This window comes from Gossypium arboreum, chromosome 8 (genome assembly GCF_025698485.1).
Source record: "Gossypium arboreum isolate Shixiya-1 chromosome 8, ASM2569848v2, whole genome shotgun sequence".
Lineage (NCBI taxonomy): Eukaryota > Viridiplantae > Streptophyta > Magnoliopsida > Malvales > Malvaceae > Gossypium > Gossypium arboreum.
The window spans coordinates 256,072-282,321 of record NC_069077.1 but is presented as its reverse complement, the minus strand read 5'-3'; the positions used below and the strand labels follow the sequence as shown (position 1 = coordinate 282,321).

Here is a 26,250-nt window from a genome sequence, read left to right as displayed (position 1 = left end):
TGATGTATAACATTGCGCATTGAACCGAAATTCTCGTGTAGTTTTAAAATTTATCCTTTAAGAAAAAAATTAGTATTCAATTATGTTTGTTTGTGATACAATAATTTTGTAAAAGAAAAAAAGGAAAGGTATTCCCAATGTATATAATGCATTTTGATTATACAAAATCCAAACACATTATTATTATTTTAAAAAATCAAATTATTACATTTCCTAATTAATAATTACACTGATTAGGTAATTAATATTCTAATATGGTTATTATACAACTGCTACATACCATTTATGCATTACAACGTTATTTTTGGTCCACAAACATATTTGAATTTTACAATAAGGAATAAATATTTTTATATAATTTTCTTTTTCCATTAATATATAATTAAACATTCCCATGGTATATGTGTCAACAACTGAAATTTACAATATATATATATATATATATAAATTTAAATTTCATTTTATTGTTTTATGATTAAATGCTATATAATGTACTTGTGAGCAAATGCATTTTATTTTAAGTTGACATCAAGATCTTATCTGGCTAGACTTTTATATATACATTATATATCTGTCATTCCCAAATATATATTTATATATTATTCGTATAATTACGTGAAGAAGATAATTTTTTATATCGTTTTTACTTAACAAATCATTTGATATTATATATAATTCATATAAATACATGATGAAATTTTTATTACATATGAGGTTACTTTATAATTAAATCTACACGAAACTTTAATTATTGTAAAAAAATCATAATTAAATTCTATGTAATTATCACATTACAATTTTGATATCCAATGATATCTTCCATATAAATACATGATGAAATTTTTATTACATATAAAATTACTTTATGATTAAATCTAAACCAAAATTTAATTATCATAAAGAAAAATCACAATTAAATTCTATGAAATTATCATATCCGATGATACCTTCCATATACAAAAATTATTAGATAATATTGAATATTAAATTTGTGTAGATTTTGACTCCCTTTATCTCTATATATAACATAAACTTGCTCCTTGGGTAAGCAATACGCGAGAAAAAACCTTTGATTTGCAAGGCATGACGAGAAAGAAAGTGAAGCTTGCCTATATTACCAATGACTCGGCAAGGAAAGCCACCTTCAAGAAAAGAAAGAAGGGTTTAATGAAAAAAGTGAGTGAACTTAGTACCCTTTGTGGTATCGATGCTTGTGCTATTATGTACAGTCCATATGAGTCCCAACCGGAGGTTTGGCCATCGGCTATGGGAGTCCAACGTGTGCTGTCCAAGTTCAAGAAGGTACCCGAGATGGAACAAAGCAAAAAGATGGTGAACCAAGAGAGTTTCCTAGCCCAGAGGATCGCCAAAGCCAATGAGCAGCTCAAGAAGCAGTGCAAGGAAAACCGGGAAAAGGAGATGACACATGTCATGTTCCAGAACCTTATTGGCAAAGCCGGTATCCTTGGATTAAACGTGGTGGACTTGAACGATCTCGCTTGGTTGATCGATCAAAACTTGAAGGAGATCGACAAAAGGGTCGATGCACTTGCTAAAACATCTCTTAATCCTCAAGGCCAAGGGGGTTCATCGTCGTCCGTGGCTGTGCCGCCTATGGTAACGCCCGAAGTGGCTATTACGGGGGACATGGTGCAAGGGGAGGTGAACAACATGGATTGGATGCAGAGGCAACAATGGATCATGGAGCTGATGAATAATAATAATAATCCACAAACACAAACACAAACTCATGTGGGATTTAATGGCGAAGAGACGGTATTCCCATTTGGGGATAACATTAATCCTAACGTCAACAATGGCCTTTGGTCCAATGCTTTTTTCCCTTGGGAAAAATAGAGTTTCATTTCAATTTTTATTTGTTTGCTTCTGGTATTGCCTTTTATCATTTTATGTGATCAGCATACATATGTGATAGTACTGCGTTTGCTGATCTTGCTCACAGTCATTTCCCTAAATAATGTTCCTTAGGATTCAAACATATGATTCTTGTTTTAACTTCACATTTGTTATATTATATTATATTATTCTCTTCATTTGGAATTTCTTTTCTATACTTAAATTCTTATTTAATGAAAAATATATATAGATTCATAAATTAGACGTAAATTAAACATATATTATTTTTTGATTTAAGAGTTTTGGAGATTAGGAATTAATTGTATTATAAAAACACCAACCAATACTAACATATAATTATATTATATATATATATATAAATATAAAATAGACATAATTAATAAGTCGAATTGATTTTAATTGAATTTATTTGAATCCGTTAATTTATGTTGCAAAATATTTTTATCTTCGTTTGGTTTTGAAGATTAGGGTTAGATTATTTTGGATTCAAATAATTAAGGTTATTTTTCAAGTCATTTCATGTTTAAGTTAGAATTAGACGGGTTTAGATTGTTAACTTTTAACATCAAATCAAGTTGGGTCTTGTTTGAGTTCAGTATTTGAGTTTAGATTAAAATTTAGAAGTCTATCTAAAATAACATAAAATATAAAAATATTTTATAACTTATATAATGAAAACTATTAAAATTCTAAAACTAATTTAGAATTAATTAAAAAATATATATGAACTTTCATTCAATGTGCACCGATAGGTACATTCTATATGATTGCATAGATGAAATTTTAATTTTAATTTATTGTACAAACCATTGGCACAAACATATATGTAACACTAATTTATATTTACTTATTACATAAAAATAGTTTTATTTATCACAATAGTCAAATTTCATTTTTGATCACTATTCTATGCTTAAATCTAAGTTTTAATTTCAATACTTAATTTTTAACATAATTTAGTTTTTATATTTTTATGTGTTATTTGTTAATTATAATAATTAATATTATTAACTATTTCGATCAAATTACGAAAGTGGTATAAGTGATTATTTGTTTTACTAAAAGGAAGTGGAGATAGTAGTATATCTAAATAATATTGATAATTTATTTGTTTTTTTAATGTTTTGAAAAAAAACAGAAATACTAATTAAGCAAATGCTCCTAATACTTAGAGTAGAATATTGCAACCCAAAAGAGCAACAGCTAGTCGAAGAAGAAGACAATGGCGCTTGCTTGAATGTTTTTCAGACCTTCTAACCTCTGCAATCAAAATTCTCTTGAAAGATCTTCACAAGCAACATCCCCATAGACAAACATTCCCACACTGCCACTACATAGAAACTGTAACTCCAAATCGTCCTCCAAACGATAGTTATGGAAACAGCAACAAATGTGTATCCACCGTAAGCAACTATGTCGAGCAATGGCACGTCTCCATCTCCGAATGTATGCAGCGTTGCTTCTAGTAGGACTTGGAATAACCAACCAAGCATTCCATTTGTAGCTTGCACACCTAGAGCTTCAGGACTAAACCTGCATTGAAAAACTTCGAGGCTTAACTCGGATCATGCAGTAAGAAGTGACATTCAACAAATACGGGTTCGGAATTCATCTGTAACTAGGATTGTGGCATGGAAAAGTTATTGATTCGATGAAATAAGAGGATTGAAAGGGATAAGTTGGGACTTGCTTTCCACTGATGCCTAAAAAGAAGCCTGCTAGAACTACGTATGTGCCAAATGCCATCAATGGAATGTATAGATCAGGTGCATTTACATCATCAATAGGAGGCTTGTAAGTTAATATGTACTTGTTTCAGTTTCTCTCATCCAATGCCCCTGGATGAAACAAACAAGTTCGAGTCAGTTTCTAAGATGACGTCGGGTTGGCGATTCGGAAGCTAAGTATTTACTAGTGCATACCTTATGCAGGAATGGGAACAAGATTAATTTCAATTTATTCATCACATATTGATCATTCACTTTGAAGTAACATCGGCTGAAGGAAAATCACCTACTAAGAAGTTACAACTTCATCTTACATTGCCTTGCACATAAGGTGAGCCTGATCCTAAGAGCTTCGTCCGGTAGGCACCTAATTCAAATCTGTTCCAGCTCCATATATAGCATCAGCAAACGGATCCATTTGCTTCCTTGTTGCAGGAGGCTGGCCAAAGATCTGTTCGCATCTTCCTTAACCATGTATTAACGTTATATATATATATATATTGATGATGGACAGTCTCTAGTTCTTATCATCAACCAAAAGGATATGCTAAAGTACTGATGGAACAAACTAGAATTTGGCAGCTCGGATTCAGCTGCAAATGGCTCGTTGAAGACTGACATTGCATGATTTCATCAAACATCAAAACTAGTTAAGCTTTGTAATTTAACACTCAAAAACGATGTTCAAAATGAATTGAAACAGGTCGGACATTGCATTCATGAGCACGAACTGTAGCTGTGAAATATACTCTAGAAACATGCATTATCTAGTTAATTAATTGCCACTTACCTTCTGCTACTTGTGTATTAAAAGTTGCCATTAAAACCTCCAAATTTGACCAACCTCAGCCTTTGTTTGGAATCAAAAGTTTAAGTGCAAATTCCTTCCTGTGGCAACCCGATATTTTCTATGTTTTGTAATGATGATATATGGCATTCTGATTGATCCGCTTCCCAATGTTACATACTTGCATTGATAGGAGGATCCTTCCATAAATTGTTTTCAAAATTCAAACTACTACGTATTTGGACCTCAACAAGGATGGAATGTTAAACAGGCAAATAGCTTGTTATTACCAGGCTTTTGCAATGTTATAACATTAACCCACAACTGTAAAGGGCTCGGAAACCCAATTTTCATTCACCATGGTTCCTTTGGGCCTTCATATATAGCTTTGACTCTTAAAAGGGGTACAATTGCAGGCAGCGCGGCAGAGTCTATCAGTACAAGTTTGGGTAAGTCATTCGGCTTAGCTTTTCTTCATTCTTTTTTTGTGGTTCTCTGTCAGTTTCAGCTTTGTATAGCATAGGGACCGCTAACAGTGATAACAAAAAATTGTGCATTGACACTTCAACATAACATAACAGATCCTTCCTTCACTTGTTCCAATCTCTGTCTGCAACACCTTCAAACCAAAGGGTACTGTTGGCAGTTTCCTTGGATGTCGCCTTTCACTAAATTTCCTGTTTGAAAAAAATAATTTCACTTTGATGATCAAGTATTTGTTACACAAGGCAATTTCATCACCATTATCATTCTCAGCTTCTGGCTATCATTTCTATCACTTTTTTCATATGCAAACAAAATGAGAAAAAGAAAAGGGAACAATCCTGATTTGTAAACAGTAACAATGAGCACTACAAGTCATCAATGGTGGGAGTGGCCACTTTGTTTTGTATTTGTCATTTAATGACCCACTGCCTTAACTCATAAGCAAAGATACTAGCACTTGATTTTAAGAAAAAGAGCATGCTTAAACTGTTCGAGGGACAATAGAGGAACATAAAAAGTACATTATTTTCCACCTTTTATCTTCTTTGCTTACCCGATCCATCATTTAAGCTTTTTTTTTTTTTTTTGCTTTTTCACCATCCTTTCGAACTTTGTTAAAATATCAATTCAAAGGGGTCTATTTAACAAATGAATTGCTGGTTTTCATCTAATTTCAAGATGATTCTCTTTGAAGTGATGAGTGTCAAGAAAAGTAGAAAATTTCAACTGTCAAGCATTTATGGATGGCTAGGCCTTCGAAAGATAAGATTAGGATGGCCATGGTGTCTGATTCCAGGATTTGGTGGGTTGATTTGTCAAGTAGTACTTGCTAGTTTCATTCAAAAGGTGGTTCAATGAGATTACTAGTTTAACCCTATTAATTTAATAGAAGGGAAACTACACAGGCAGGCAGGCAGGCAGCCTGCAAATTGAATTAGATCCTTATCAATTCAATAAGTTGACCGACTGACTGTGACTTTTGGGGTTTATTCCCTTCTTTTTCTTTAATAGATGGTAGGGTTTGAAAGGTGGTGGGGAGGTATTAAAAAAAAACATAAATGGGGGAGATGGTGTGGATGCAGAAACATCCTTGAGAACAAAGTAAAGGGTAGCTTAGGAAATTTATAGACAATGAATGGGCCTGAAATATAATAATAATGGTTAATGTAACTCCAAAAACATTGAAATCCATCATCAGTGGCTAAAAAGTAAAAGAAAAAGATGATGACTTTGTGGCAGTCAAAGCCTAAAAATAAGGTACCTTGAGCAACTGAAACACCAACACCAACAGCAGCATCAAGAAGACAAGAAGAACAAACACATCAGGAAAGAGCATCATCTTATTTTCTGTCCTCGCACACACACACACTGCTTTATTTTCAACAACCAACAACCCACAGGGACATGGCATGAAAAACAAAGGAAACATGGGGAAAACTCCACGCACGTACTCTCCAAGACTCAAGTCCACACATCACCCTCTTTCTTAAATGGACCAGCTCAGCTCTGCTGGACCAAAGTTTTTATGTAGAAGATAAACCAAAAAGAATAGATAGGGGGATGATAATATAGGTGTCTTCCAATGTGCTCCATCCAACTCTCTCAAACCAATTAAAAACATGTTTACCACAAATACCCTTCTGCAACCCCCCCCAAAAAGTCATCTTCATCACTGTCTCTACTCTCTAAAGATCCCATTTTTTTTTCACCCAGTTATGTGGGCTTCTTTGTCTTGGTCACAGTTTTCACAGAGTAAACAGGAAAGCCAGAACCTTCCTCTCTCTCTCAACACTTTTTCTTTCCTTTTTTATTATTTCTTGCCCTCATCTCTTTATTTCTTGTCAAATACCCTTGTCTCTTTCTCTTCTCCATATTTGTGGGTCTCTTAATCTCATCCCTGTGCTCTGAAACATGAAGAAGATGAAAGGGGTTGCTGCTTCTGTGGAGTATTCTCCATACCCCATATACGAGGACCAAAGGAACAGGTTCAAGCACCACAGCCTTATGCAAGACTTCGACGACTTGTTCAAGGTATTAACTTCTTGCTGCTTGTTTATATTTTTGTTAAATTTTATTAGATCCGGTGTTTTTAGTCCTCTTGGATTTGTTTCTTTATTTATTTTGGTATATGTTATTGCCTTCAATCTTCTAAGAATAAGGATTGGATATAATCTTTTGGATCTCTTTTGTTTTGTTTAAATTGATGGTTCTCTGTTTACTGCAACGTTTGATGATAAAAATATTGATTTCTTTATTTTTTTTTTGCATCAAAATCCTCAAGTTCTTAAAAGTGAGAATATTTCATACTAGTAATTTAAGATCATGGCTTTGTAACACTAAGTCCGAACAGCACTTATTCCTTCAAAAATAGAATTGAAGGCTCATTTACTGTACCAAATTTAGCTGCTGTTTTGTTGTTTCTGGAATTATTGATTCGTTTATACAGTTAAGTCCTCAGTTTTGTTTCAGCTTATGTTTGCTTTGTGTTCTTCAGGAAACAGAGGCTATGAGAAAGAGATTGCAGGTTTTGAAAGATAAAAAGTTGACCCTTTTGGCTGAAGTTCGGTATGATCCTGTACCTCCATAAATTTGTTGGATTTGCATAGCGTTACCACTGTAATTTATTAATATAGTGTTCATATTTTTAGTTTCGATCATCTTTTTCGTTCTTAAGGTTTTTGAAACGGAGGCACAAGTTCTTGATGCAAAACCGAACTTCGAACACACCGGCAGAACAAAGCTTTGCGCATTCACAAAATAAGGTGATCAGAAGTAAACCAAATACGGAGGAAAAGAAATCGACCGGAAAGGAACATACTTTGGGGCGCCTAGCTACTGGTTTCGATTTGAACCAGAAGGTAAAGACCAAGGAAACCACTTTAGCTCATCCTTGTCCTATGTTTGACTTAAACCAAAAGCAACAGAAAGTTTTCAGCGAAAAGCAGGAAGTTACTTTGCGAACTAGTTTACCGGCTCTCGACTCATACCAGAAGGAAAGGCCTTATAGCGAAAAGGAGGCTACTGCTCGAAGCATGGCGCCGGTTTTCGATTTAAATCAGATTTCGGTGATCTATTCGTAGTTTAGTATGAATTTGCTTTTTATAATCTTTTGTGTAAGGGGTTAGTTCCTTCTAACTTTTCATCCATTGCAGACAGAGGAGGAAGAACTACAAGCTAATAATAACTCAATGGGAGTAGAGGAATTGAAGAGAAGTTCACTCAGAATAGGAAGTGATGAGCAGCACAATGATATTAAACTATCAGCGTGCTGGAACACCGGAAATGGCCCGAACCGAGTCGGAAAACGGAAGATCACATGGCAAGATCAGGTGGCATTGAAGGTTTAAGTCTCTTGTGATGGGAAGTGCTTAGCTTTAAGGGGTTTGGGAATTATTAGTTTAGCTTGCCGCCCTCCTCTGGCTCTATTATTCTCGCTTTTGTAAAAAAAGGAAATATAGTTTGCATTTAATGAATTTATAAAAGATAAATATGAATATCGATGCTTATCCTAAACCAAAATGTTGTTTAACTTGCATCATCATTCATGTTTGATTCTTGGAGTAATCGAGAAGTAAATTTGTTGCCTTGCATTTTATTCGTGGTGCGAAACTACTTGTTGAGAGATTCCACAAATTTGTTCAAGTTTTTTTCTCGAATATCTTTTGGCAAAGCCTCCGTAACATTTTCCATATTTTATAAATTTAATTCAAAATGTCATATCAGCGATAACATGGCGTGTCACATCATCAGTTGAAGTGTCCTGTCACGTCAGATAAAAATAACTGTTAGTTGAGTAACGAATTTCATTAATTTTAATCTTATTTGAAAATTTTTGCTACGGTTGAGAATGAAAGTGAAAAAAATCCACCAGTAAATTTTGTAATTATGCCAAAAAATGGCAAAGGCAAAAGACCTTTCTTTCTCTATCAATTAGAATTTCCCCCAGCACAAGCTACACCATGATGCTTGTGGCTTTCCCTAAAGAATCAAATTGCTTCTTTCTTACCATCTGCCTAAAATGGGTAGAGCCTGCCTTGGATATATGGTGTTTCTTCAACTCACACAAAAAGGCGCTTCTCCTTATTTCATAGACAGCATGTTGAGAAACCAAGTTCAGGATTTGGTGATCCCAAGGGCTTCTTTGGAGAAGCCAAGGCGGTCCATTGGTTCCTCTTATTCTTATTCTAAGCTTCCCGAGGAGCCCATCAAGCTCTCTGTTCGGAAACTGGATGGCTCTTCCTTTGGTACTTTTATCGGGTTTCTTTCGTTTCAGTATGTTGAAATTGTTACATATGTTTGCAACTTTGTTTTTGGTTTCCGTAGATGTTGAAGTTATAAAGTCAGCCACCATTGCCGACCTCAAGCTGGCTGTTCAACACGTGTTTAGTCATATGCCAAGGAAAGGTCCCGGCAAGATTTCATGGTATGAATTCAACAACTCTTCGATTTTGGAGCTTCTTTTGTTCATCTTGGCAAAGCACAAAAGGATTTTGATTCATGTGTTATTGACTTATAATGGAGGCCACATGTTTGGGGACATTTTTGCTTGTGCTATGATGGTCAGAAGTTGCTCACAGACACTGATCATATCATGAATTATGGCATCAAGGATGGTGATCAGGTTTGTACATGTTATGTTTCCTCTGTTTTTACAACATAGTTTCACATAATGACTTGTTTTTTTTCCCTCACCAGCTTCATTTTATTAGGCATGTCACTTCCAGCTATAACCTGACAAAGATTCAATCAAAGAGAAGAATGGCTGCCCAAAAACAATCATACTTGTATGGCTTTTTAACTTTGTTTTAAACATTACTTTTAACACCAATAAATAAGAATCTGGTACAAGTAAAAACTGATTTGGCGGTACTGGCCGCCCTTATTCCCCTATAATTTCAATTTTTTACAGCAATGCTGCCCATTGAACCTCAAAGTAGTTAGTATTTGTAGACTCTATGGTTTATATATAGTAAACACGATATATACATGCTTTAATGTTGTCATAATTTCCGTATCAAAACAATGGATGAGGAGACCATTCGAAATATGCAGGTCGATATCAAGCTCAACGAGCACTTTAGCATGTGAACATAACGGTGAAGAAGACGAAGATGAAGATGATATGGAGGCTGGGACATGCAAGAGTGGAAATGACAAGAAGCGAAGTATGATTGTACAACAAGAATGCCAATTTGGTCAGTTATGGAGAAGTTGGTCCTCGCATTCAAAGACGTCAACCATTAGAAGAAAAGGATCAAGCCAAGGCAAGGTTTGCCAGCCTAGAGATGGTACTAGCTTTGTGGGGAATTTTAGGAAAATCTATCAACTTTGGGGTACTACTAAATATTCTCCAAAGCCAAAATGAAGGGACCACTCGGAGGTTGCCTATATGCATTCATTACTGCTACTGTTGCTTTGACTTAGCTTAGCACTAAGGCTGTTTTGTTCTGAATCCTTAACATTATGTTTTGTGTCACAACTTTTTAAAGGTTGTTTACTTGCATTATGTTTCATGTTTGATTGTTGGAGTAATGGAGAAACAAATTTATCGGCTTGCATTTTTATTTGTTCCTTAGCCTCCTAGATTTTTTCCATATTTGCTAAGCAATGGGAAGTTGCCGGCGGCTCCCTCCATATTTGTACATGAAATGGGCTTGTCCTCAATGCCCCGGTTGCTTTTCAACTTTTGGCTATCTGCACTTTCAAAAGTCCAGCAAGGTCGAACTAATGGTATTTTAGATTCGGATTTAGCCAAATACAAAGAGTCAGGATAAAGATAAAGGGGATTGCAGCTAGATGCCATCAATTAAGGATGACTATATATACAGGCACGGCTGTCGCAATGTGACAACAGGCTTAGTTACAAGCTTTGTTGTGTTTTTGTTTCTAAAGTGGCAACAACACACACACACAACACTAAGTATTCTGCATACATAATGAGTACCTAGATGAACATTTTGTCAATACCCCCCAAAAAAGGGATAAAATGAATCAAGAAATTAAAACATCATAGAAAAATACAAAAGGCATGTGAGATTCTTCTTCCTCTATTAACATTAATCATTGCAACAAGCAACCAACCCCTAAAATTACTAAGAAATGGCCATAATAATTAGCTTATGGAATGAATTGGAAACCTCTAAACCAAAATGCAGCCAAAAGAGCAAAACTGTGCGTCTTTCCATATTTCATATCCTAAAGTGTATGTGATCTAATTCTGGGATTCGGTGTTACTGGTACCAGTTTCCTGACCTTGGGTATCCTTGAGTAAACTCCCAGCTTCCTCGCCAGCCTCTCTAGTCGTCTTCTGTGCCTCTTTAACCTTCAAAGCCTGCAACTTGGAATGATTATAGTAAGCAACTCCCAGAAAGGCCAGCCCGTACCCAGACAAGTTGATGGGCGTCACGGTGTCCTTAATCACAGACCATGAGAAGGCAATCAACAACCAGTCCTTGACAACACCAGCTACGTTCATGGTCAATGCAGAAGTCTTTCCAACCAGTAAGAAGACAGCTAGATTCAAAGCAAAAGCACAAAGAGAATTGGTCCCAAAAATCAGGAAATCGAAATGGAAATCTGATATCTCTTTCAAAACTGAGAATTCAACGTAAATCCATGGCACCAACAGGAAAACCAAACAGCAGGGTGCAACATAATACAGAGAAGTGATGGGGTTCAAGGTGATCCCTTTAGAAGTAAGCAAGATTTGGATCATAACCAACCTGGTAGCCTCGAAAGCAACGGCTCCCAATTGCAAAATGACACCCCAGGTATCAAATCTAGCTTCTCCGTAGGCAGCAATAGCGACCCCAAGAGAGATGGACAACATGTTGAGCATAGTATTAGGCTTGAAGGGTTCTTTTTTTAAAAGAACGGCAATGGAATAAACAGCGACAGGCATGAGGACTTTGAGCATTTGAATAAAGGAAACAGACAAGTAAATGTAAGCGGAATTGGAGAACCAGAGGCTGAGAGAGTAAAGGGCAGCGATTGGGACAACGGAAGAAAGGTAAAGGTGGGAAGACATGGAAACAGGTTCGAAAAATTTGAAGACATTGATGAGGAGGAAAGCGAGGGAGGCACAAAAGGACATGTGGATGATGGTGAGAGAGATTGGGAAAGGCCAATTATACATCTTCTTGTCGAGGATGTACTTGTTGTAGACGATGACGGTGAAGCTGAGGAAGATCCAGATAGCAACGTAGGTGTAAGAGAGAAGGATCTTCCTGAGGACGCTGTGACTCAAAGACCCGCCCTTGCCCATTGTTGCAGACCACCCTGACCAGATCAGATGAGGATAATCGAGATGATTGCTGAAACAGGAAGGGGTCAGACTCAGAGCGGATTCAAGGGGGGAAGTTCAAATTAGTTCGGTTTCATAATGGTTCGTTGCGGCAATGGGCCTACTCTTGGGCTTGTTATGATGCTAGAAAAAATAGAAAAATAATATAAAATATAATAAGAGTAAAATTACATTTTAGCATTTTTGTTAAAAAATGTACACTCATTTTGACATATAAAAATTAATTTTTAACAATAAAAATAAATAAAATTTTAACAAAAATACTAACTTTTTAATCTAAGATATATTTATCTATTTTTAAGTAAAAAGATAAAACACAATCTAATTTTAATCCAAAATCTTTATTTATTATTATTCTAACTTCTGTTTGAAAACTATTATTCCAAAATGTAATTATTGAATGAATCTAACCCGATTGTTTATTACAATAAAAAAAAAAAACTGTTTTTCCCGTTTATAAAATTAGAGTAGGCTACGACGAATCCATCACTCCGTCGAACAAATAATAATGACTGACTTGCTGGCCAAACAAATATTTTATGTTACTTGCAAGTCAAATTTTCCAATATATACACGTACGCGCGCGCACTGTTTGCAAATTGCAATTAAGGGAGGAGCATCACACTAAGATGACAATCTTTCAGAAAAGGCATGATTTATACAATAACGTTATTATATTGGTTTATATGATTGTTTCATAACAGGGTAAATCGGACTTTCAAAAACAGAGGTTATGCTCTCCCAAATTAATTACAACACATCATAATATCTATAGATAGCAAAATGAAAAACAAGTCCTAAAAAAAGGGAAACAGAGCTAAATCTCAATTAACTGAGGCCTTAAATGGCTACAAACACTACTCTTCAGATGCAGTCCAACATTGCAAGGAAATGGTGGGTGCTGCTCCTCCCAAGCAACTCATTCAACAAGTACACATGGCCATGATATCCAGCAAGACAAATTGGATCCATGATTTGGGCATCAGACACTGCTTTTGCTGATTCAACCTTCATTATGATGGCACTACATGAAGAAATATTTTATATGCTTTAGAAAATTTGGTTACCAAACAAGTACATTGAGAATAAAATTCGACATCCATATCCTATTGCCAGCACATGAACAAAATATTTAAGGTCTCAATTATTTCAAAGCACCCTGCTATGAAATTTGGCAAACTAAAAACTAAACTATTCAACAAACAACTTTCCACAAGAGAGCTAAAACATGCTGGTAATCAAGCTTTCTAAAAGCGCCTTGATAGTAGAGCAGAACAAACGCTTTCCACAAGAAAGTTGAACCATGCTGGTAATCAAGCATTCTAATAGCATCTTGAAATCTTTAAAACTAATAAAATTGTACAAGGATATCAAAAGCAGAGGGAAGGCAGAAAAACATACTGTATGTAGATGTATCAATCTGCTCTGGAAGTTCCTTAATATCCACTTCAAACCTCTCCTGGACCTGCATGTGATTGAACAAAATTAATTAGAGCTGGGCATATCAATGGGACAAAACAATATTCACAAGTTCTAAATACAAACCTGATTGAGCACATCAGAATCTGAAGCAGACGAAACAAATGTAATTGCAAGACCCTTGGTGCCAAATCTGCCAGCTCTACCAACCTGCCAAAGAATCACGAAACATCAGTCAGATAACTTGTACTCAGAAAACAGAAGCAAGATTACCACGACAATGAAGTCAAAACAAAGCTTACCCTATGCAGGTATGTATCAGCAGAATCTGGCATGTCATAGTTGATAACAATGTTAACACGTTCAATATCAATTCCTCTTCCAACCAAATCTGTGGCCACAAGAATTCTTTTATGACCCTCTTTGAAACCTTTGTAGCGAGTCAACCTATAGAGCATTCATTACAGATGCATACATTATAAAACAAAGCTAATTGGTAAAAGCCAAACCACATTATATTTAAACAAGGAATATAAACCTACTTGAACAGAAAAAGAAATCTGAACTTCTAAAAGATATAACAGTATTCAGTCGAAATTGAAAACCAGCCAAATCCTAAACAAGAGGCCTAAATTTGGGATCACGTGAAAAACATAGTATTTAGTAAACTAAAAAACCAAAATAAAGTAAAAAATGCCACTATTTTCTCTTCAAGTATGTTTTGCACCACTCCAAGAAGAAAAATAAAATAACAGATACCCATGAAGCATTAACACAACTTGAACATATCACCAAATAAGGCAAAATAAAATTTTCGGGGTTCTAACCGTACCAAAGCTTCCCCCGTGGAAAATACACAAATATACCACCATAAATCGGTACATTAAGGTAATATGAGGAAAAATATATATAAAAAAGGCCTTTGATAGGGATCCTTCCACAAGATAAAGATTATTGAGTCATTTATTTTTTACAAGAACAAAGTACACCAAAGCCTTTCTAAAAAAAGACAAGGTAGCAAGAATATATGATACACAATATGTACAAACCTTTCTTCCTGTGACATTCCAGAGTGAATGCATATAGAGGGAAAATTACATTCCATGAGCAACTTGTTCAACTCAGCTGCTCGGCTCACACTTTTAACAAATATAACAACTTGGTTAAAATCCAATGCATCAAGGAGATCATTCAACTTGCGGTTTTTCTCCAGCTCACTCAATTTGATGTAGTGCTGTCAATAGAATCCTTTTGGTGATTAGATCTTAAATAATCTTTTAAAAAACAAATCAGAAGGTAAGGAGCTAGCTTCTTGGAAGATACCTGCACAAGACCATGAAGGGTCAACTTGGCCTCGTCATCGACATAAATTTCCATGGGCTGAAAGGAACAAACATTACGGTAACTCATGTTAGGGAGCTTCCTTAACAAATGGAATCCAGTATGAAATGAATTACAGTTGCACATCCCTTTAATTGAGATTAAGGTCCATCTTCCTTGCCTCCTTGCAGATGCTTACTTAGTAAAAACAGGCAAGTTCTGTTCTCCCTCAAAAACATTATTACAGGACAGATACTGCTTCCCTAACCCAGATTCCTAACCCTTTTTGTTACCCCACTCCAAACCCACACCCATAGACTAAATAGAGAACAACTAAAAACAATTAAGCCAAAGTAAAAATAAGCTCACACAGATACACTACTTCAATAATCTAACCACTGCAAACCCATGAATTCACCACTAACCTTCCCCTTTCAATCTGCATAGTCCATAAATGACTAATAGGAGCCACAGCACTAAAGCAAAACCAATGGGAAGTATATGCACATGGACCCATCAGATGCAAACAAAACTCTTGGAGAAAGCTGGGACTAATTAAAAAGGTACTTCTAAATTTAAGTAGTATTGGCCACGGAACATTACATCTTGCATAAATTTCTTGCAGACAGGGCGAATTTCTTTGCTAAGAGTGGCAGAAAACATCATAACTTGCTTATCATGAGGGGTCATCTTGAAAATCTCCTGGACATCTCTCCTCATGTCTGTGAGATAAGTAGAATAAATACAAGGAATAGCAGTAAATGGAACATTAAAAACATATACCCTCATCCAGCTTCAGTAACTGTACCAAGTGATTCAAGCATCTTGTCACATTCATCAAGAATGAAATGCCTCACATTCTTCAATGAAAGGTCCTTGTCTCTTGTCAGAGCCAATATCCTTCCAGGTGTGCCAACAACAACATGAGGGCATTCATTTTTCAGTAGATCTTTGTGAACTTTAATGTTAACACCACCATAGAAGACAGCAACCTTGATATCAGGAAGGTAAGTACTGAACCTCTCGAACTCGTGACAAATCTACATGTTCAAGGCATAACTAATGAGTCGACATGTATGATATAACTAGTACAAAGGCAATTTTTATGACCAGAGGACTTCCAAGAAAAGATGAGAACTTGCTCTTACCTGGTAAGCTAACTCCCTAGTATGGCACAAAACAAGGGCAACAACTTGCCCTGGGGTAGGTTCAATCTGTTGTAATGTTGATAGAACAAAAACCGCAGTCTTCCCCATCCCTGATTTAGCTTGACAAATAACATCCATACCCAGTATAGCTTGGGGAATGCATTCATGTTGAACTGATGAAGAACCAAAGAAAATTGTTTCGAAGGAATCCCTGGTAAGTAAAATATAACCTCCCAGATCCTTTTAATTGAAACTTTGTGATAGTGGTATATTACCTGCAAAGGCAGTGCATCACAAACTAAAATCTTAGGCCAGAGAAAAGGTTACACATTAAACATTCAGAAAAAGTTGTGTACGTCAAAATCAGAAACAAACACGTTGCATACTATCCCAGTCATAGAAAACACTATCATAGTAACAAACAGCTAATGAACAAGCCTTCTAGCTAATTTTAGGGATGGAACTGCATATATAGGTTAACAAATGCTAAAAAAGGAGAGTATAAATTTGCCTTCGGAAGGGTGCTCAAATCCAGAGTCCACAATGGCTCGAAGCAGCTCTGGCTTCAAAAGGAAATCTCTGAATCCTGAACTGTGAATCCCAACATAGCCCCTACAATGACAGAGAAAAGATCAAATTAGATAGATGGAAAAAGAATTCTCCATGGATTATTTGAAACCAAAAATAAATTATACAACTAATAATCGTTCCGAGAAAAACTATCTATCATTCAAATTTTCTTCTTTTTCTCCTACCAGAGGTGCATAAGATGAAGAATATGAGAATAAAAAAAAGAGCGAAAATAGAATAACAGAAAGAAGGTATAACTCACTTCTTGCCCGCATCGCCATTGGCTTTAGCAGTGACAGAGTCAGGGGCTTTCTCTTCTTCTTCTTCGTAGTCGAGAAGCTCTTCCTCATAAGCGTCGTTGTCCCTTGTTTCTCCCATTTTTCTACAAAATCCGAATAGAAAATAGTTAGGAATTTAGCAAATAAAAGACGGAAAATAGCTAAAAACAAGTTTGACTAGAGATTTACCAGAGAAATTAATTAAAAGAGGGGCAGAACTAGTAGGTTTCTAGGGTTAGGGTTTGGAGAGTCACTACTGCAAACGAAAACAGGCTGGCTGGTTCACGGAAGCAAAACTTAGATTTTTAGAGAGTTGGGGAGAAATTCTTCTAGCTTATGACCCAGAATGCCCTAGCTGCTCTTCGCTAATTACCATCCCACCCTCAACCCCCTCCCACCCGGTTGGCTGTGGCCCATTTTGGGCCCCAAAGCTTTTTTCCTTAATATATTTATAAATTAATTTTGATTCAATATGTAATTTAATATAAGAATTTTAATTTGGTACAATCATACACATAAAATTTAAATTGTGTTTTATATGTTTATATAAAACTTTAATTTTGATTTAATTATACACAGTTAAAAAAATAATTATATATGTTATTTTCATATTGAATTAATATAATTATTTGTGTATATATATATCAACATAAAAGGTGTTAATTCAATAATGTTATTAGTGATTTGTGAAATTTAAATTAAATTAAAATTTCATGTATAAAATTGTAAAAATCAAAGTTCATATATGACATTACACATTTAATCAAAGTTTATGTATAGTTTTAATATTTATCTTACAAGATTATTATATGCACTAATGAGAAGGACCGATAGAATGGTGGTCGAACCATGGTTCACTAGTTACTTGCTTATATAAACATTCAACTGAGTTAGAACAATCATCATAATCTATATATCTCCAAACAAAGTTATGGTTGAGCTAACCCTAAACTTATAACCACCATAAAGATAATTAGGGTAAATTACATTAGTAATCACTTAACTATTAATGAAATTTTTTATCAATTAATTATGAAAATAATTGGTTATCAAAAAGATAAAATAGAACAATTGAATGATCATTTTATAATTTTTCATATTTGGATAATAAAAAATATATTAATAATTGAATGACGATTTTATAACTTTTCATAATTAGATGAATACTGCCGAAATAATAAAACAACAACTGCAAGGGTTTAGGATTAGTTTTGATTTCTGTAAACATTATCGCTACTTGAATTGAAAAAGGTATAGTAGAATGGAAATTTCAAAAGTATGATAGAAACTTGTAGATGCTACGTGAAGGTGAAAATGCATAACCATGCTTATAGTTAACAACAATACCAGCACATGATGATGCCGAGATATTTCTCAACGCATCTCTCTCTCTCTCTCTCAGGAAATCAAACATATATACGCTTAAAAATAATAAGGACTTTCACCACCAAGGGATATAGAAATAAAAGCTGCTCGGTCAGTATCCATCACTACTATGTATAACATATTCCATTAACTCCTTTCATGCTTTGCCTTCTGCTGCATGCTCCTCTATGTATCTTACCAGCACGTGATTATTTCACATCAAGCTTTGGTTATTACAACAACATCTCCAAAGCCAGATCAATGAACCCCCCTCACAGGATATGAAAACAAGTTCTAGATAATAAAAAAATGGTTATGAACGTGTCAGATGAATTAGCATTGTTTTTTCGGTTGATTTATTCCCATTTTTCAATTTTCCAACAGAATTACGTGTGCCCAAGACAAATAAAAAGTTATTACAACGAAATTCATCCTTGTCTACAATTTTATTTGTTTTTCCTTTTAAGTGGTGTTAGGGAAGGAGTCAGAAATTAGGTGATACCTAGTCTTGCATTGGACACATTATGTAACAAAAACAAATTAATGAGTATGACATTGCCAACTAAAAATTTACCTACTTTTCCATTAAAAGAGTTTCAAAGTCAGCATATGGTTTACCGTAACTTAAATAGTAGTAGACTTTTAGTTAGTAGGAAGGAGACCTGTAGAGGGGCCATCTTTGTTTTTAGAGTACTCAAAAGGTCAAACATTTTTGACCTCTTATATAAATTTATTATTTTATTTCAACTCTTTTATTATTATTATTATTTTTTAAATATCTATGTGTTGATACATACATGAATATATATTTAAGTATCATTATTTAAACTAAAATAGTTAGTACCGCATCATTATTTTTACTAGAACTAATACGTATTGGTCTGTTTTGATATACCATTTCAAATTTATAGATGTTTTTGAAAACTATTTAGTATATAAAAATATTAATTAATTATAAAAAAATATTTATTAATAAAATTCACAAATATAAAACTTCATCATTTAATAAATCTAAAATAAACAAGAGAAAAAAGTATCTCGCACATTAAATAACAAAATTCCACAACATTACTTTAAAATATCCTCAATAATATCACTTCATATCGCATTGTGTTTATGAAGCTTAATTTAGATTTTTCTTTTCTTGAGTTTGTTTGCTATTTAAATTTTTTCTTTTTTTAAAGTTTCTCGTTTACATAAATTGAAGTTTAAAGTTTAAATTTGGTTAATAAAAATTTTAAAGTTTGGTAAAAAATATTTTAGCATTATTCATACATAAGCTCATGTGCAATGTTTTGTCACAGATAAGAGAAATGATATTTCAAATTATTACTGAAATAATACACATGGATTGGTGTAACGACGAGAAACCAACTACATTGATTTAAACATAATATTTTGATATCTTCAATTAAAAAAACATAAAATTATCTAAGCCGTTTTGCTCCACGTTGGAGACTCCTTTTTGTGATGTCCTATCTATTTCAAGTCCAAAAAACCTAGCTAGCTACCATGGTGAAAGTATCGGAAGTTGACTGAGAGAGACAGCTTAAATAATAAGTGGGACAAATTTGTATAATTTCGAAAATAATTCATCAATTTATCAATTAATTATTTGGGTAAACTATACAAATGGTCATCCAACTATATCCGTGATCCTATTTTTGGTCATTCAACTTTAAAAATTTTAAAATTTGATACTAACGTTTGAATATATTCATGTTTTGGTCACTCGCCTTTAAATTGATAACGGAATGCCTTTTTCTAGTTGGTTTAATAACACATTAATTTAGTCCTCAATATTTACATATTATATCAACTTGATCCTAATTTTAAATAAGTTAATAAATTTAACCCTTCATATTTGCAAATTTTATTAATTTGATCATTAAATTTTCTAACCAAAGCTTTTAGTGTTTAAAGTATAAATTTGTAACCCCCCAAAAAAAAACCTTCTCTCAACTAACAAGCTATTTTTCGAGCCAATTCTTGATACGAATGAGTTTATCATTTCTTTTTCCTTTTTTCATTAGTTTTCTTCTAAATATAAGATTTTATGACCCTTTGATTAATAAAATTTTGGCTAAATAAAATGAAAAACCTTTAAAAAACATGTTAGATTTACTATTGTTGTTAACAATATGATATTTCCTTCAAAGTACATAGAAATAGTCCTCGAAATAGGTCCTTGAAATTTAAATTTAAATCCAAAGTTAAAAATATGGCTTTGAAATATCCAAATGTTCAATCAATAATTATATAAGAAAAATTATGAACATTTAATTTTTCATAAGAAAATATATGAAAGAAATTTCCTTTTGATACATTGATAATGATTTTTTAAATTTTTAAACATTATTATGTGTTCTATTTATTTTAATTTTAAATTCACAATAAGCAACACATATCATTAATAATCTGAATTAGTGTCAAATCATTTACCAAATTAATTAAGAACTAAAATTATGCTAGTAGAGTGAAATTTTCTTTCTTTCAAATATTAAATTATTTATGTACTTTTCCTATATATATTAGATTTTCAAATTTTATATTTTTCTATTATTTTTAATGGTGTTTATTTAATTTCTAACTCTAACATTTAAAAAAATAAACAAAAAATGTTTATGTACCAAAATAAAATAATTAATAGATGTGGAATGTCTTTGTTTTAAAACTTGAAAGATTTGGCTAGGAAGTTTGAGGATCAAATTGTAGAATTTGTAAATGTGAAGAGTTAAATTTATTAAATTATTTAGAATTAGGATCAAATTGATAAAATATGTAAGTATTGAGGACTAAATATGTTATTAAACCAGTTAGAAAAAGATTTTTCCTTACCAATTGAACTGCAAATGATTAAAAACAAGAACAAATTTAAATATTAATGCCTAGCTAAATTGAAAACTTTTAAAGTTACGTGACCAAAATAGGAACGTGGACCATTTGTATAGTTTCCCTAATTATTACCGTATTAATAGTGTATAATATATATAGTTGAATATTAAGGGTGACAGTAATTAGTCTAATTGGTATATAGTAATAGTAATTTCTTCAAATATTTTTCTTTTTGCTATTAATAAAACAAAGCTTTGTTTAAAATACAATATAATTGTGCTGTTCATATAATCACATATAACATGCTGTAAAGTCGACAAAGAAAAAAAGACATAAAATTAATACAAGAGAAGGCGATTGTGGTGAGGGAAGCAATGGGTTATGTCGTCATGCATGCATGCAGGCAGGCTAAGCCAAGGGCCCATGGCCATAACTACAACCTCATCGAATCAACAGGAATCGACAAAGAATTGTCGTCCATCACTTTTAAGTTTCAACAAATTATAAAACAATGGAAAATTAGAAAGATTTCAACATCATGCCATGTTTCTCTTATCAAGTTCCTATCAATAAACATCACAAGGTACATCTCTCTCACTTTTCTACGTACTAAAAATCATTAACTATCATCTAACTGCTTTGGTTTTGTGTATAAGTTGCCTAATTTAGAGTATCATGTATGCGGGCGAAAATGAAAAGGAAAAAAAAAACCTCACTACATACTTAATTTAACCAAATTAAGGGTTCCATTTCGTACTAAAAGAATTTTTTTAAAAAAATGATTTACTAGTAGTGATGATAATTTGGTGTTTTGGTGCCTTGTATATAAAAATACAAAATCCGATTTACCTAGGTTATGACCGTGTTTAATGTATATGACAGACTTGTTTTGTTTTTGAAAGTTGAAAGGTGTTATTCATTAATAAAGCATAGCCCTGCTAATACGTTACAAGATCCTAAATATTCCAGCAGCTAGCTAAACGGATGTAATTAGCCCTACTTAGAACATTAACCTATTAATAAGACACATTTAAAAGGTCATTTGATCTATTAACCCTTGCATTAGCTGCTGCTTCATACCCCACCATGACAGACACCTATATATTAGTAACAAAAGTAGGGAACAAGGAGAAGTTGACAATTCAAGCATATGGGTAATTCAGGTTCCTGAAGCCACTGGCATTGGTGCTTGCTTTATGTTGATATAGTAAATTTCACAGTTACCAGGTAAATAAAAAAATACTGCTTATTGCACCAGTTTTACAGTGAGATCAATGGTGTTTATGAGCAAGCTATATGGATATGGCTTTTTTTAAACTCCACTTGAAGTTGAAACCATAGGACAATTCCAATTGAGTAATTCTTCTATCATCTGCAGTGCAATCCTGTCTTCTTCTCCCAATACGTGACTTTCCCCTTCAATCTCATCGGCTATAGGTGGCGATGATAATGCCGGTCCATCTTCCGATGGCGGTGTAGTTGTCTTCTTATTCCCAAGATTAACCCTCATGACCCAACTGGAACTGGAACGAGTGCCTGCACGTTTTTGCCAAACTCCAATGTGGGCATTATCAGTGTCAAGCCTGAGGCAAGTAAGAGATGGAGACTGGTCTTTGCAACATTTCTTGAGCTTAGCATTGAGAAGCTCAGAAAGAGCCTTGGGAGGCAATGGAGAATCATCTTTGTGAGCAGTAGCAGGAGGAAAATTGGTCTTGGCATTTTGTCCATTCATCAAAATGGCAGCCTGGTCATATGCTCTTGCCGCTGCCTCAGCCGTCTCGAACGTGCCTAGCCATACCCTTCTTTTCCTGTACACACACAAATAAAATAAATCATTTATATAGATATGGCAATTAAGGTGATAATGATGAGAGTGGGTGGAGTTACAGTAAAGGATGGCGAATCTCAGATACCCAAGAGCCCCACTGACGCTGCCGAACACCTCTGAATTTCTTTGTTTGTACCATGTTTTTTTGGTTTGAAGAAAAAAACTTGCAGAGATCTCATAAATATGGAAGCATTGAGAGGGGGTTCAGTTTTTAAGAGGATGGTGGGATCTTTGCCTTAAAGAGTTGGAAATTATTGCGCTGTCGGCGGATTTGAATGGAAACTGGAGACTCCATATAATAAAGATTTTCACCTACGCAGCCATGTCAGAACTAGGTTTCACAACTAGAAAGAATAAATGAATAACATGTTGACAAATGACCATCCTCCTCGTTTCACTTTACCAGCTCATCAAGGATTGTTCACAGTTTAATGCATTATACTATTGGCTTCATATTTATCAACGATCATCAACATTTTAAAGCATGATGTGAGCGAGTGAATTTTTGTGATCAAAGTTTTCTACATTGGCACGGGAGTTTGCAACTTTTGAGTTGGCATATTAAATACTAATAGGAATCTAATAAGTTAGTTGATTATTATTATTATTAACGACGGAGCCGACTCTGATTTTTATGGCAAAAAGTGGCTTCTTTTAGTGGTAAAGATAAAAACACTACTACTCCATTACTTATTGGTTGCCTTTTTAACTTTTTTACTTCCGGCGGCAAGGTGTGATTGGCTAAGATGCATGCTAGGGTTTTTGAGGGTCATTATCACTATCGCTTTAATTTCTTCACACACACACCCACAAACCCTAAAATGATTAGTTTAATTCTAGAAAAATTTTAATTAAAATTTGTATATCATGCATTTTTTTTATTCTTATTGATACAAGTGTTATTAATATCGTGTTTTGCCAACAATTTAGTATTAATGCCAACAATTCCATAATAATAAAAAAAGAAAACAAAACAAATCATACAAAACTTGGGCTTGCATATGAATATGACAAATTATATTGGAATAAAAAGGAGCTAATAGCTAGAATAATGCTGAATAGCATTCAATTAAGCTACCTCATATTTTTCTTTTCCGATTGAAGAATATTATTTTTTACAAAGGCTAGGCTCCCATTGGTGAAATTTTCATAATGACTCCAACCTTTTTGAAAACAAAAATAGCAGATTTAAACTTGGAGAGCTGCTTTTCTTCTCTAGTACTTATGTGTGTATATGCTAGATCGTGAACGCAAAGTAGTAGAAATGATTTACTTGGGAAAAAGATGCAAGCCCATTGGTGAATAGGTAAAGGCAAAGCATATGATATACGTATAAAATTATTATTAGTGGAGTTGATTTACTGCTGGATCCATGGATAGGAGGGGGCAGAGCAAATTAATTAATGGCGAAATTGATGTGGTGGTTACAATTTCAACTAAAAAGCTATAGTTTGCAATAACTTTTATTACTGATTCGTGGTCTTATTACATAAATTTTAAAATCATATATAAATGTAATTTCATATATTAAATGATAATTTAAAAGTGTATATGAATCTTTAATTTTAAATTAATTTTTGTATTTAAATAAATACATTAATTTTTTATACTAAATAAATATATTTTAAATCAATTATATACATTTAAATAAATATAATTTTTAAGTCAGTTTTGATATTGTTTTGCTGCTATTGCATTTTTAGTGTTAGTTGATTGTGTTTTGTAAGGACTCTTTCTTTTATTAATATCTTTCTTAATTGAGAAAAAATTACACAAAATTAAAGTTAATATATAATGTTGTCTAGTTTTAAAATTTATCCTAAATAATTATTTAAATAATTTAGCTAAACAATTACAAAGGAAGAGGAAAAGAAGGAGAATATATTTATTTATGAATTGGATAAGTTTGAAAGAGATAAATTAAGTATTCATATTTTAATAAATTTTGCACTTTATTTTTCAGTTAAATTACATTTTGCCATTTTATAAGATATATTGATCCTTTTTATTCTATTAGCTTACTTTGAAATCTCTATATTTCATAATTGCTCCGATAACTTACCAACAATCACCTTGTTGTAACCATTTTTTTGGAAAACGGGAATCAACTTAGATTTTGAAGATGAAAATGAAAGAACGAATGTGAGAGTCGCCACCAATCTTTTTTAATGAGGTGTGATCGGATCACCTTAAATTAATCATTTTAATAAAAGTTAAGATTTACTAAAACGATAATTTTTGGTCTACGAAAATCAGAAAATGAGTTTGGGAGTCGGTTACGTATGAGGAAGGATTAGCATCCTCAATACGCCCAAAAGTTGGTACCAAATTGATTAGTTAGTGTCTTAATGTCGAACGTTGAAAATCGAGAATAGTTTTAAAATACGATCCCTTTTTATTGATGTCGATTAAAAAACACTTGAATTAGCTCAAAACGATTGCTAAAGATTTTCTTGTCTCGAGATATCGGGGTATCACATCCCGTAAGTTAGGACACAATACCATGAAATCCCAAATGCAAGCTTGTCTTTAATTTTATTGAAATTTCGTGTATTTAAAAGAAAATCGAAAGGATATTTGGCTATTTAGAATCAACGAGAAAATCGAAACCCCGTAAGTTAGGGAACGACTCTTCGATGTTCCAAAACGCACAACATTGCCTTATTTTGAAATTTTTTCTATTAAATAATAGCGAATTCGATATTTAAACAATGGGTGTTTATTTTGTTTGAAATAAAATAGTCTATATTAAAAACATGCATTTGAACTTTAATACAAGACGTGATTTAGATGGAACGAGAAAAAATAATGATATCAAACATGGTATAATGATTTGCGAATAAATATTACAATAATGAATTATAAAAGCATGAAAATATGAATAAAGAATTGTAAAATACAACGACAACACATATTGTTTGGCGTCAATATTAAGGATAAAATGAAACGAAATAGTGTATATAAAACCACTTGAAGTAACTAGTATAAAATAAATTAGAATGAATAATGTATGAAACAATTTAAAACGAATAATGTACAAAACAAATTGAAATAAATAATGTAAGATAGTTTAAAATAAATGAAAGGTAATCTTAGACGAATAATATATAGAAAAACATGTTTAAGGTAGACACTACTAAAAGGAATTTAAAATAAATTACATAAAACAATTTAAAATTATCCATGTACAAAACAATAAAATAATGCATGGAACAACTAAAATAAATAATTTATAAAGTGATTTGAAATAACATACGAAGAGTTTACGACAAATATTATGTGAAAAATAAAATTGAAACCAGTAAT

General features: G+C 33.3%; 6 protein-coding genes and 1 long non-coding RNA gene across 8 annotated transcripts; 3 read left to right on the top strand and 4 right to left on the bottom strand.

Moving 5' to 3' along the window:
- The first annotated feature begins 1,048 nt into the window (after positions 1–1,048).
- LOC108468344 (agamous-like MADS-box protein AGL80) lies at positions 1,049–2,061 on the top strand. The gene has a single exon (XM_017769233.2). The coding sequence runs from the start codon at positions 1,084–1,086 to the stop codon at positions 1,855–1,857; it is 774 nt and encodes a 257-aa protein (XP_017624722.1). The 5' UTR covers positions 1,049–1,083; the 3' UTR covers positions 1,858–2,061.
- Positions 2,062–4,593: 2,532 nt separating this feature from the next.
- LOC108468342 (uncharacterized) lies at positions 4,594–6,271 on the bottom strand. Its single transcript, XR_008287114.1, has 2 exons — positions 6,140–6,271; positions 4,594–5,069 (listed from the first exon to the last, which is right to left on the bottom strand). It is a non-coding gene; the product is annotated as an uncharacterized LOC108468342 (long non-coding RNA).
- LOC108467605 (uncharacterized) lies at positions 5,049–8,397 on the top strand. 2 transcript variants are annotated; one of them, XM_017768311.2, is made up of 4 exons: positions 5,049–6,909; positions 7,373–7,443; positions 7,553–7,943; positions 8,031–8,397. In XM_017768311.2, exons 1-4 carry the CDS (start codon positions 6,790–6,792, stop codon positions 8,223–8,225), a joined length of 777 nt encoding a protein of 258 aa, XP_017623800.1. In that variant the 5' UTR covers positions 5,049–6,789; the 3' UTR covers positions 8,226–8,397. The 2 variants fall into 2 exon arrangements, with proteins under 2 accessions (XP_017623800.1, XP_017623801.1); XM_017768312.2 differs by having other exon boundaries at positions 5,480–6,909; positions 7,553–7,736.
- A 354-nt stretch (positions 8,398–8,751) lies between these two features.
- Positions 8,752–10,442, top strand: LOC108469105 (uncharacterized). The gene is made up of 5 exons (XM_017769991.2): positions 8,752–9,122; positions 9,202–9,301; positions 9,400–9,499; positions 9,574–9,662; positions 9,931–10,442. Exons 1-5 carry the CDS (start codon positions 8,897–8,899, stop codon positions 10,241–10,243), a joined length of 828 nt encoding a protein of 275 aa, XP_017625480.1. The 5' UTR covers positions 8,752–8,896; the 3' UTR covers positions 10,244–10,442.
- Positions 10,443–10,833: 391 nt separating this feature from the next.
- LOC108469177 (probable sugar phosphate/phosphate translocator At5g25400) lies at positions 10,834–12,272 on the bottom strand. The gene has a single exon (XM_017770069.2). It carries the CDS (start codon positions 12,140–12,142, stop codon positions 11,090–11,092), a length of 1,053 nt encoding a protein of 350 aa, XP_017625558.1. The 5' UTR covers positions 12,143–12,272; the 3' UTR covers positions 10,834–11,089.
- A 547-nt stretch (positions 12,273–12,819) lies between these two features.
- LOC108470293 (DEAD-box ATP-dependent RNA helicase 15-like) lies at positions 12,820–17,289 on the bottom strand. The gene is made up of 12 exons (XM_017771592.2): positions 17,106–17,289; positions 16,901–17,020; positions 16,580–16,680; positions 16,069–16,241; positions 15,729–15,960; positions 15,524–15,642; positions 14,924–14,980; positions 14,650–14,834; positions 13,903–14,047; positions 13,727–13,810; positions 13,583–13,646; positions 12,820–13,205 (listed from the first exon to the last, which is right to left on the bottom strand). Exons 2-12 carry the CDS (start codon positions 17,014–17,016, stop codon positions 13,195–13,197), a joined length of 1,287 nt encoding a protein of 428 aa, XP_017627081.1. The 5' UTR covers positions 17,017–17,020; positions 17,106–17,289; the 3' UTR covers positions 12,820–13,194.
- A 4,738-nt stretch (positions 17,290–22,027) lies between these two features.
- On the bottom strand, positions 22,028–23,305 carry LOC108469304 (ethylene-responsive transcription factor SHINE 2-like). Its single transcript, XM_017770197.2, has 2 exons — positions 23,004–23,305; positions 22,028–22,924 (listed from the first exon to the last, which is right to left on the bottom strand). Exons 1-2 carry the CDS (start codon positions 23,081–23,083, stop codon positions 22,429–22,431), a joined length of 576 nt encoding a protein of 191 aa, XP_017625686.1. The 5' UTR covers positions 23,084–23,305; the 3' UTR covers positions 22,028–22,428.
- Positions 23,306–26,250: the final 2,945 nt, after the last annotated feature.